Source organism: Mastigoproctus giganteus, chromosome 5, assembly GCF_048544385.1.
Source record: "Mastigoproctus giganteus isolate SK-2022 chromosome 5, ASM4854438v1, whole genome shotgun sequence".
NCBI lineage: Eukaryota > Metazoa > Arthropoda > Arachnida > Uropygi > Thelyphonidae > Mastigoproctus > Mastigoproctus giganteus.
Genome location: NC_143579.1, coordinates 218,748,832 through 218,762,077, shown reverse-complemented (window position 1 = coordinate 218,762,077; position 13,246 = coordinate 218,748,832). Strand labels below are relative to the sequence as shown.

Genomic DNA, 13,246 nt, shown 5'->3' with positions numbered 1-13,246 from the left:
CTGAAAGGTTGAACTATCTGATTTGGGATTAATCTGACTATGAGGAGAGATCAAACAAAGGCAGTTTCATTGATGTTGAGGGATGGTGGCACTGATAATGTCATTCGTAAGTTTTCCAATTGTTGTTATCCTAAGATCTCTCATCCTTGGGTTTTTCATGGTTAGTATTAAATAGAAATAATTCAACTTTATTATTATATATATATAAAAAAAAAAAGAGAGAGAGAATTTCTAGTTGTTCATTTTTAATTAAATTTGGAATGGCTTGAGAGATCTTTTGAAAAGATTCAAATATCAAATTCTGTCCAATGGAAGTTTGGTTGTTACATATAGGGTAGATAATTTCTTTTCTGCTTTATTTTCTTCTTTTTTTCTTTCCTGTCTTTCTATCACTGGTGCTTTGTCTTCTTCATCTCTTTTTTTTTCTTTCACTCTACATACATATGTTACATAACCCCAGTGCTTCTGATGTGTGTGTGCTGGGTGGATGAGTATGAAAATACCTGTGCTAATAGTAGACCACTGGCCCTGCTCCATGTGACAGGGATGGTAACTAGCTCGTTGTAGCTTGCTGCAGTGGGCTAGGAGGCCAGTCACTCAACACGAACAATACAACCCAGCACTACACTACAGTACAGTACATAGACACCACCACACTGATTGGCCTTTATCTGTACAGTATCTACATGCAATAGATGTGGAGTTGCCATAGTTTGGCTGGGGCCACACACATCAATAAATAAATAAATAAAAATAGCAAATGCGGGCAAATTACACATTTGTGAACGAACACACACACACACACACACACACACACACACACACACACACACACACACACACACACACACACACACACACACACACACACACACACAATAATAATAAATAAATAAAATAAAAATTATGGTGGGGTAAAGGGGAATAAAAACTGAATGATTCCACCAAAACTAGGGTACAAAACTATTCTGGTCCTATACAACGATTAAAAAAAAAATAAATAATAATAATAAAAAAAAAAATTCTGGCTGGTAATACAGCCAAGTTCTTACCAAATAAAGTCAAGATTTTAATCACCTTAAGAACTTGTCAAAGATATTTTTCAACTAAATTGTGTAAAATAATACACACATTTTATGTAATTGCACAACTGGTTGGCAACATAACTTGTTATATACTCTCAAAATTTTGATCCATTTCAGTGTTTTTCTCTTGGTACTATTTTAAATTCTGATCTTGAAAATTTCAGATCTGATCTATTACAGAACATTTCTGAACCTCACATAATGCTTCTAACACGTTTCTAAAACCATAAAGTTTGTTTAAAAAAGTGATCAAGTAATTAATGAATGCTTCTCTCATTGAGTCACTCCATTCTCTGCTCAGTTTCTGATGAATGCCCTTTCTACTGATATTTCCCTGGCTACAATAACTCAGAATTGGCATCTTTAATAAATTCACTTTCCATGAAAATTATTAAAACATTTATAAGACCCATCTATTATTCACTCAAAGTTCAACTTTGAACTCATAAATTAACTTTTATCACCTTCATTCACACCTTGTATTATCAATCTTTGGAGCAATTAGTGTGATCCTTTATATGTAATTCCCAAAAACTGTGACTTGATGTTGTTATTTGGTTTTTAGGAGCATTAGCAACTAAGGCCATATTGCTCCGAGATATGTGGTGGTCATTCCCTGACCTTTCCGCATCCTCTGTATTTGGTGGTGACGGGCTCGAACCCCGGTCTAATCAAGAAGTGTGTGCTATGCACTGCTGCTCCTGCCCACCTAGCTAAGGAGGCGCCTCTGTGACAAGAAGAAAGTGAAGTGTACTATTAATAAGTTTCTCCTATTTTCCAAGTGTCCCTTCCATGGTAGTGTCACTGAGGTTCCAACTACTTTTGTCTTTGGGTTTACTGTTAAAAAAAAAAAAAAAACCTTTTAATAAATAAATAAATAACAATTTTAAAAAATCAGCCGTACTTGGACAAGTACTTCATTTTAGATGGTATTAGCTGAGTGTTATTATGTTTGATTTATGATGAACAGAAAAATAGAGGTGTCTCAGGTTAAAACATAAAAATAAATGTATGCAATGGCATCAATAATGGTACTGATACCATTAAAACTTATTGATTTTAATGGTTTTATTGATTTTAAACTCTATGGATAAATATGGAATTCTTTAAAATATATTTTTAAGTATAATGCAACAATTTTATAAAGAAAAAGAATTCAAATTGAAAATTAAGATGAGAGCAATATGAGAATATTTACAACAACCTAGTTAATTAGCTAGGTTCCTGTTTTTATGTCAGGAAGGAATATCACAGCACTTTCCTCATTCTTCTATTGGTACAGTGTGAAAATGGTAATATATTAATATACTCATCTTATTTGTTCTGTTTCCAAAAATACTGAAATTACTGTAGCCTATATACTAAAAACCACTTAGAGGAAATACTTACCAGATGCCTGCTTTGTGGCAAGATAAGAATTTGTTAATAATTAAAAGTTTCTAAAAATAAGCTTTGATAACTGAAAATACAACTGAATTAAATATAAAATGACAAATGATATTCTGTTCCTTTGAAAAATAGAAGTATATGAATATATCTGTGGAATTTATTTTACAAAAGTTAAATTTCATAGCATGCAAACACCATAACAAGAAGAAGACAAGCACTTTATTTTGTACAAGTTGGCAAAAGATTCCCTCCACCATCTGACAGAGTTCCAAAACTATGATAAAATTTAGTTTCTACCTCATCTCTATCATCATCTCCAAGATCTGGATCACTATCTTCATCAGCTCCTGCCAACGCTAAATCTCCATCCTTTTCTAATCGCTCTCTTGCGTTTGTAAATACAGACTGTAAAACAATTGAATCTTCATAGATGAGTGAGCCTTCTACATTATACGTTTGGGCATTTTTACATAAAAGCATAAAATCTGCTTCTAGATCATCCAGTGAGCGATACCGATGCTCCTTGATACGTAGCTGCAGAAATAGAATAGACCATGTTTTAATAAGTTCTTTTTATATGTCAAATAATGTCAACATAAAATTACTAATAAACAGAATTACAAAACTTTAGAGAACAACACAATATGATTTCTTTTCAAATTAATAAAATTTTATATTTGCTTTATTTGAAAAGATTTTACTAAAAAGGCCTCTCTTGCATACCCTGGAGTGCCACTATATTTATCTGATGATGAAGAAAGATTAAGATGTGGAGAGCTCTGGACTTAAACTTTAGTTTAACTATATCTCCTTTAATGTAGTTTTATAGTTTTTAAATTATATAACTATATTAATGTACCATTTTAATTTTTATAATGTGTGAGCTATTTTAATTATTTAATTACTCACATTGTGGCATTGATACAACTAAAAGATATCTGTTAGGGCACAGGCAACGTTTAAAATTAATACAAAACATTCCATTCCAGCTTGGCTAGTCTTAAGAATACATTATTTTTCTGTGGTTAATTAAACTTTTAATTAGACGATTAAAAATTTGATTAAAAAGTATCTAAAATATGATACATCAACAGTATGAGATACATGGGTCAATCAATAAATTACCTACCTACCTATGAAGGAAATGAGATAGAAGCAAAAATCAGTTTTTATTTTTCAATGTAACTCCCCCGAACTTCAATACACTTGTTCCATTTTGTTGCCAATGAGGAAATCCCTGACAAATAAAATTCTTTGTCTGTCCATCAAAGAATGTAGAAACAGCAGATTTCAGATCATTATCATCAGCAAAGTGATGTATATGTATGTTTTTCTTAAGTTGTTGAAACAGGAAATAGTCACTTACCCATCCACCTTACAGGTCAGATCCAGCCTATAGGGTGGATGGGTAAATTCTGTAAAATCACAGCTCTAAAAGCAGCAGCAACAGCATGTGATCTGTGCACTGGTGCATTGTTGTGAATAAGCAGCACACCTCTGGAAAGTTTTCCACGGCATTTTTCCTTTATGACTTCCCTTAGGCTGTAGAGTAGGGATGCATATGACTTCCCAGTGATTCTCTGCCCGTGTTCCAAGTACAAATTCCCTCAGCTACCCAAAACATGGTGGCTGTAATCTTGCCAGCTGAAGGTTGTGTCCGAAATTTTTTGGGTGGGGAAAACCCTTGTGCTTGCCTTGATTCTTGCTTGGTGGCAGGATCTCAGTGATGAACCCATGTTTCATCTCTTGTAACAATTCTGCAGATGAAGTTTCAGTTATAACCATCCTCCATAAACGTGGAGAATGGTTATAACTATTCCCTCAGACATGTCACATTCCCTAGAGATTTGGGACACCTTTAAACATCTGTCATTCAGCACAAGGGTTTCCACAACTTGGCACACATCTGAAATGGTTGCTGTCTTAGGCCTTCCTGGACATGGATCATCTTTGATGGACTTTCTATCCCATTTGAATTTCATCTGGTACTCTGAAGGTGCACTGTTACCGTACACAGCTACCATCCTTTCATGAATAGCCTTTGGCCCATTTCCATCTTTGGTGAGAAACTTGTTGACTGAATGATGCTCCAATTTCAGAAAATCCATAATTTGATACATGTGTCTTCCTTCTTTCTGTTACAGAAGCACATCCAAAAACATAGTGGGATCAAAATTAGTATGATTCAAGTTGAGACATGTATGAACATGATAAATCATTGATCATTGAAATATAATTATGGGAAGTACCTTTGGTAGATAACTTATTGAAAGGCCCTCGTAACTGGACAGAAAACAGCAATCATTTAGAACTTGAATGTTAATAATAAAATCAAGATTACAGCAAAATTACAAAGAAGTCCTCTAAAGAGTTAGTTAGGTCTGTAGTTTGAACATTGAGAACTACTCTAATCCCTTTAGTGAAAGTGCCCATGCAATTAATAAGACTATGCATATATATACCAAAGCACATTTATTATTAGTATTAGCAATGGCCTCATGGTGCAAGGAAGTCTATGGCTTATGCTGCATCGGCCAAGAAAAAAATAATAATAATAAATAAATAAATACTAAGAGAAAAGGAAATAGACAAACTATGTGTTTCCATCCTCCCGTAGGTAATTATCCATTACATCTGAATTTTCCAAAACTGTCAGCCTATACCACCTATGTAGGTAACTTATTCCAATAATTTATAACTTGCTGGTTAAAATAAAACTTCCTGCAATCCTGTTTAAACTGGATTGCAGGAAGTTTTTGCCCCCCATCCCCCCTAACTTGAAATTATGGCTCCTAGTTCTAGAATCAGTTAAAACCATGAAAATTTCATCCTCATTCATTTTACTTATGCCTCTCAGAGCCTTAAACACCTCAATCAAGTCTCCTCTAAAGTGCCTAGTTTCCAAGTTCTACAACCCACATATTCGAAGTCTTTTCTTATATGAATGCCCTTTTGCCGATCTCACCAGGTGAGTTACCTGTCTTTGGATCCTTTCAAGAAGCACAATGTCTTTCTTTAGATGCAGCCTCCATACTTGAACACAGTATTTGAAGTGTGATCTAACAATAGCCTTATATAATGGGATTATGATGCCTTTATCTCTACTAGCAATTGTTCGATAAATAATCGATAGGACACCATGGGCCTTCTTTGCAATCTGTCTACAATGTTCAGAGAACTTCATGTCTGACCATATTGTAACAACCAAGTCCCTTTCTTCCACTACCGGCTTTAGTTCAACTCCACCAAGTTATTTTGGGGTTACTGTTCCCCAAGTGTAATACTTTACACTTTGCTGGATTAAAGAATAGCTGCCGTTTCTTTGACCATCCCTGAAGTCTATCTAGGTATCTCTTAAGAAGCTCTGCATGCGGTGAGCATTAACTACTCTACCAATCTTTACATCATCTGCAAATTTGGACATCACGCCCTTTATCCCTCCATCGATGTCATTTACGAAAATCAAAAACAACAGAGGTCCTAATACTGATCCTTGGGGAACCCACTTCTTACATCAACCCAATCTGAGGAATAAACATTTATTACAACCCTCTGCCTCCTGCCCTGAAGCTATCCATCTAAGGATTTTCCCTGTGATTCCAACCTGTTCCAGCTTATAAAGTAACCGCTCATGTGGGGCTGAGTCAAATGCTTTGCTGAAATCTAAATAAACAATGCTGAAATTATTCCCTAAATCCAGCTCTTGAGTGAGCCTATCAAAATAGCTAACCAGGTTAGTTAAACAAGATTTTCCCTTTACGAAACCATGCTGAGTATCCTTTAGAATTCAATCATTAATAATTGTCTCCAAGATTTTCCCTACTACTGAAGTTAAACTGACTGGCCGGTAATTTCCCACTTCAGTCTTAGAACCACCCTCATGTATTGGAAATAATTGGCACTTTTCTAATCCAACGGAATCACTCCTGAGTCCAGTGATGCTCTCGTAATTAGCCTCAATGGTTCAATGCAATCACTTGCTGCCTCCCTTAAGATTATAGTGTATATGCCATCAACCCCAGGAGTCTTACTGGCCTATAGGCTCAAAAGTTTTTTCTTTAATGAACATGTGAAATTTCACAACAATTACATTTTTTTCAACTTCACTCCCATAATTTCTCAATGACACAAAGGGTTTTTCTTCTGTAAATATTGATGCAAAGCAACTATCAAGTTCATTTGCAACTTCAGCTGAGGTATCTAATACTAGCCCATGCCCATTACATAAGGGTCCAATCTGGTTTGTCCTTCTCTTCTTTGCATTTATATATGTGAAGAATTCCTTATTCCCACTCTTTGCTCTCTTTGCCAGCAATTTCTCATAATATGCCTTTGCCAGCCTAATCTTTTCTGTGGCACTATTACAGATCAATTTGTAGCTGTTATAGGCTTCAGTACTTTTTATTGTTCTGTAACTTTTCCATGCCATCTTTTTCTGCTCAAGTAATCTGGCAACTTCCTTGTTCATTCGGCTTGGAATCTTCCTTGCGGAGTATTTTTTTTAATGTATACCGTAATTCAATTGTATTCACTCTCTGTTAATAGAGGCCATGTAGCATCTTAACCTGTCATAAATTCCTTTCCTGAAATTATAACCCATTCCTTTGCCTTTAACTACTGTTACCTCTCTATCTCTTCATTGTCCACCTGTAGAACTCCGTGATTACTTCCTGCTACTGTTTCCTGTACTGCCAGCCCTATTATGTCATTTAATTTTGATGCAGAATTCTAATTACATGGCTTCCAATAACTTCTGATAATGTGCCTCGAGAATTAATAATTAACTGTGCTGCTGTTTCAAAATTTGCTCATGCAGTAAACAACAAAAAAACCATCCTGTGTGTGTGTGTGTGTGTGTGCGTGTGTGTGTGTGTGTGTGTGTGTGCGTGCGTGCGTGCGTGCGTGCGTGTGTGTGTGTGTGTGTGTGTGTGTGTGTGTGTGTGTGTGTGTGTGTGTGTGTGTGTGTGTGTGTGTGTGTGTGCTTTTACTGGGGAAGTGGGCTTAAGAGAATTAACAGAAAAGTATATGTTAGAATTATAAGTTTGGTACTGCATGCAGTAAAGATAATGCTAAGAATATTAAATATAAGGATGATAAGAAGAATAAAGGAAAATGCGGGAGATGAATAGTTTAGTTTCAGGAGAGGTAAGGGAACAAGGGATGCAACAGGTGGAATGAGAATGTTGACAAAAACACATCTGGAAGTGAACAAAGATGTATCTGTATGTTTTATAGATCTGGAGGCTATTGTTGTTATTTGGAGCATTAGCAACTAAGGCCATATTGCTCGGGGAATATGCGGTGGTCATTCCCTGACCTTTCCACATCCTCCGTATTTGGTGGTGACGGGCTCGAACCCCGGTCTAATCAAGAAGCGTGTGCTAGGCACTGCTGCTCCTTCCCACCTGGCTATGGAGGTGCCAGATCTGGAGGCTTTTGATTGAACAGACCAAATTACCGGATCAAATTACTGAATATACTAGAAAGGGCTGGAGTGAACAGGAAGGACAGAAGAATGATTAGTAGATTATACTGCAGATAAAAATAGCTAGAATTGAACAATGTGACACTGATGGCATAGAGCAAGGGTAGCCAACTTAATTTGTGATGCGATCTACTTTTTTTCTTCAAAATGTGCCGCAATCTACCATCTCAAGAATTTCATTGTACATAGTTAAAAAAGTTAATCAACACATATTGAAAAATGTTTATAAATTTTAAAATTAAATACAATTCGGAATTCTTATTTTAAATTCATACATATTTAAATTTTTAATTTATGTGAAGTTTGTGTCTTCATGTTGTCTGCCAAGTTTTCAAAATCGGGGATATACTGTGATAAGGCCAATCATAAATAATCTTCTTTAAGCAAGTCCATAAGAGTATTGTGATTCTTCGTCTTTGTTTGTTTCAAACATGAAAAGGCCGATTCACATAGAAATTATGAGTTCTACTACTATATGGCAGTTCACATTTAATAATCTCATCAAACAACTTCATTATCACTGTTTTTCATGGAATTGTCATAGAGAACAACTAAGTTTCGAAACATGTTGTCAGAGCAACCTTTGCCATTTGTTTGAAAGTAGCTCAATACCAAGGTGACTTGCAGTGAAGGCAATGGTGTTTCTGCTATGAGTATTATGGCCACTACAATCCTATTTACTAGACAGTACAACCATCGAAAATGCATGCAAAAAGGCATTAAGTATGCTTCATGGCACAACCTCATAGTCCTTAAATAATCAAAACACAGGGACTGTTTAATACTTCTTGCTAACGCTCTTTTTTTAGTAGCTAACTAAACTATGGAGAAACAATCTGTGAATTTTCTTACTCTTTAGCAGATATTTTTTAAAAATAAACTCTAGACCTAACCATACACCTGGGATTGTTGATTAAATTGCTATAACATGGTGGGAGGAAAGTATTTCTCATAAATAATTTTTATTGGTTAACAAAAGCTACTGTAGTTGTGAACATCATATCACAGCTTTTTAATGAATTTTTGAAAGCACATTTTATTTTTCATTTATAATATTGCTGTATAATATTTTGAGTAATGTTTTTACAAAAAATTTTGACAATAGGTTCAGCTCTGAAAATATAAAATTTCATTAGGGTTACTATTAAGAATTAATTTTTGTAAAATTATCCCATTTTTATTTTTCAGAAAAATACGGTTTTTAAACATCTAAACAATTTACTCCCCGAAATGGGAATTTGATCCCAGATATAAACCAACAAATGGAAATGGTTGATTTGCTTCTTGATAGTAATTATTTGTGGTCCACATGATGATTAGTGTAGAAGTTCAATTCTGTGAAGAGACAGAGAGAGAGAGAGAGAGAGAGAGAGAGAGAGAGAGAGAGAGAGAGAGAGAGAGAGAGAGAGAGAGAGAGAGAGAGAGGTCCTACTTTTCATATTTGTGAAAGCTAAAATAGCATTAGCTATTTTATAATTTTAAGTATAAATTCATCTACTGTATGCCATGTCACACCGAACAACTTCATTACAACTGTTGTTATGGAATGAGCAGAGGCCACTTGTCATCTGATGAGAGATTAAGTTCCAAAAAGAGGTTGCCAATAGAAGTGTCTTATCTTTTAAATATAGCCTGTGGATAATATTCTTTCGATTTTCACTTATTAGAATTGGTGTTTAATAGAATTAAAATTCAATTCGCAAATGTGATCACAATAACTAGGGCTTACTGTAATTATTTTATGGCACCAGCATAAAATAATAATAATAATAATAAATAAATGCTGACTTGTTCAGATTATTAACATTCGGATTTTCATTGCTCTACTGTAATTCAATACCAAGGCAACTTGTGGTGAAAGCAAAGTTTGTTCTGTGAGCATTAAGACCATTCCTTTTACCAAAGTAGTTTAAATTACAGCAGGAGAAAAAAAAAAGGGGACAAGAAATTTCTCCTACTTTCAAAATATTTAAAAGGCCAAAATAGCAACTAGCTATTTTATAATTTTGAAGTTACTTGATCTTTCCAAAAATTATGAGAGCTTCCTTGGACTCAGGGGAGGTACCCATGGACTGGAGATGTGCAAATGTGACCCCAATCCACAAAGGAGGATCAAAGGGAGAAACAGGTAATTACAGACCTGTTAGTTTAACTTGTGTTCGAGGGAAATTAATGGAGGCACTGGTTAAAGAAGCGTTGCAGTTATATAAGCTATAACTGAAGTCTTGTCATCTAGACAAGACTTCAGTTATAGCTCGGACACAGCATGGGTTTATTAAGGGGAAGTCTTGTCTGACTAATTTGAGTGGATACTATGATGTAGTCACAAAGGAACTGGATACAAAGAGTAACTTTGATATCATATATTTGGATCCTAAGCCTTTGATACTGTTGCACATGGAAGACTGCTGCACAAATTGGAGCAGTGTGGAGGCAAATTGCTGCTATGGATAAAGGGATGGTTGAGTAGGAGAAGGCAGAGAGTGGTAATCAATGGACACTGCTCTTCATAGACTAATCTTATTAGTGGAGGTCCTCAGGGTTCAGTGTTGGGTCCATTGTTGTTTTCTGTATTTATATTAGGCTTCGTATCGTCTTCGTATCAATATCAGATATTGATGGTGGTATATTAGGCTTCGTATCGTCTGCAAACTTGGAGACGATACGGAGGTTGGCAGGGTTGTTAATGACACTAATGACAGTACACTGCTGCAACAGGATCTAGAAAAGTACCCTCTCATACCTCTTTTACCCTCTCATATAACCCCAGAGCAACGTATCACCTCTGTGGTACTACACTGACAGTGGTAGAGAATGAAAAGGACCTGGGGGTAATTGTGCAGGCAGATATGAAGCTTTCTGAGCAGTGCAGACGGTCTGCAAGAGTAGCTCATGGTGTCTTGTCAATGCTATACAGGAATTTTTCTAGCAGGGATAAGGAGGTGATTATCCCCTTGTATAAGGCAATGGTCAGGCCACACCTTGAGTACTATATACAGGTCTGGAGGCCTCATTTTAAGAAGGATGTAGGGCTGTTGGAACGAGTACAGAGAAGGGCAACAAGATTAGTGAATGGAACAAAGGGTTGCTCTTACAAAGAAAGGCTTAAGTTTTGCAAATTACAGTGTCTGAAGACTAGGCACTGGCGAGGTGATCTGATAGAGGTGTATAAAGCTTTGAATGGTTTGAGCATGCTGAATGCTGATGAGATTCTTCCTCTTGCTCAGAATAATCACCTGAGAGGGCATAAATTCAAAGTGAGGAAAGACGGTTTTAGGATAGATGTGCGGAAGTTTGCCTTTAGCCAGCGGGGTGGTTGATTGCTGGAACAAACTTCCATCTGTCGTCGTAGAAGTTGATAGCTTAAATAGATTCAAGGCGGAACTTGACAAACATTTGGAGCGAGTGGATGGGTGAAATAAGGGTGGTTTTTTTGGCTGGTGCCATATAAGCTTGCTTTCTTGCATCATGTGCTAATGCTAATTTAGCCATGCTCTCTACAGTTCATTTGATAACAGGTTTGTAGTTATGGGTCATGAAAGAGAGAGAGGCTACATTTATATAAGTATTTTACAGTAAATGCACAATGAATTCAGAAAGAATATTCGGAAGGTGCTTACAAAGGTGTACAATGCTCGCTAAGACATTCTTGTCTTCTTTGCAGTTCGCAATCAAGCTATATTTTGAACAAAATGTAACAAAATGAAGCTAAATGAAACTGTTAGAATTTTCCCAGATGCAAGTATAAAATTATTATAAATTCCTATAATTTTTCATTTTATTTTTGTACAAAAAATCTATAAAATTAATTGCAAGCATTTTATTGCTCACCTTAATCTTTCTTAGATCAACAGGTTTCTTAATTACTTCATAATAATCAGGAAGTTCTCTTCTTGAGGGCAACTGGAGAAATGCACCACTTAAAACCCGACTGTCACTAGAAAAGAAAAGTGTATGTTAATAATTTATCACTAAATAAGCATGATTAATCTATATAATTTTGAATGTCTATATATCAAAAGCAGCTAATTGCACAGAGCTGAAATTTTAAACTTCAAGCAATAAGGAAAAGAATAAGGTGGGAGAGGGGGCTTAATCTGATAAAGTATCACCAGTAAAAACATTATGCAAATTATTCTCCAATGAGGTATCCATGGAAGAGAGCCACTAAAAGAACCAATAATAATAGAATGGACACAGAAATTCAAGAGAATTTTTTTTCTGTCCTTCAGTCTGCAAAGCATGATCCTTTAAATGTATTAAAGGATCATACTTTGTGGTTGAGCTCTATTTCTAAAACAGTAGCAACTGCTGCTTTTTATAAATATCACCAACAGTAAAGATTCAAAGACGTGGCCTCTGTCATAAAGATGGGTGGTTTGAGGCTGCCTCTGATGAAACTGCATTTCCACAACTAAGCATTTAGCATCTATATTTTTTCATTTGTCTGTGAGTAGCAGAGTTACTTTACATAAATGACCTTTTCACAGTTAATTACCTGTAAGGTCCTGTGAAGTGTGCTACACTGGCACATGCAGATGGTTCCACATATAAACTGCACAACGTGCAGCAGTTAACTCTACAGTGATCCTGCATTTTTTTTTTTTTTTTTTTAAATTTTGCTCTTCAGCTCTTAGTTACAAGATGGGCAAAGCAGGTAACTGACCTTGAAATATCCAATATACCAACAATGCACAGTTCCATGTGAACAGTGATGCTAGCACTGCTGAATGTTGGGTATATTTCACAATCAATTTCATTTACAAAATGCATCATGAAATAGGTATGGAAAAACATATCTGCAAAAAAAAAACCAGACCACCACCACCCATTATTTCATAATGGTATCAGTTCTAATCAGTTCTCAACAATGTTTATTTCCACCTAACAATTTGCCATAGTGTTGAGCCTGAGCCCAGATTTTGAGGAAAAGCCTGTGTTCAGACCTGGGATTGATCCCCCCCCCCCTCTCTCTCTCTCTCTCTCTCTGGGGGACTTTTTAGTTGTGTTTGCATATATTTGTAAAGTATCTACTGTCTTCATGTATTCAGCCATCTGCATGTAATAACATGGCTCCTAAAGGATGGATTTTCATAAAATTTTATATTTGATTTGTTTAGAAAAATTTGTTGGGACATACAAAATTTCATTAGAGTCAAGCCTCTACTCTTTCCAAAGTAATGGAGAAATTAACTGTCAACTCCTAAACTATCTCGAAATGTCCCATCTTGTCAATGATCACCAATATGGATCGATCTGCTGGTGATATATTGGTTTATGTTCCATC

The 13,246-nt window shown here is 35.7% G+C and overlaps 1 protein-coding gene across 7 annotated transcripts in view; it reads right to left on the bottom strand.

The window, feature by feature from the left end:
• The window catches only part of brm (ATP-dependent helicase brm), a 714,323-nt gene that overhangs the window by 122,917 nt on the left and 578,160 nt on the right, over positions 1–13,246 (bottom strand). For all 7 annotated transcript variants that reach the window (XM_090374387.1, XM_090374383.1, XM_090374382.1 and 4 more), the window contains 2 exons: positions 11,791–11,896; positions 2,772–3,008 (listed from right to left, as the gene is read on the bottom strand). In XM_090374387.1, coding sequence (XP_090230513.1) covers positions 2,772–3,008; positions 11,791–11,896 — 343 coding nt within the window. The remainder of the gene's footprint in view (positions 1–2,771; positions 3,009–11,790; positions 11,897–13,246) is intronic.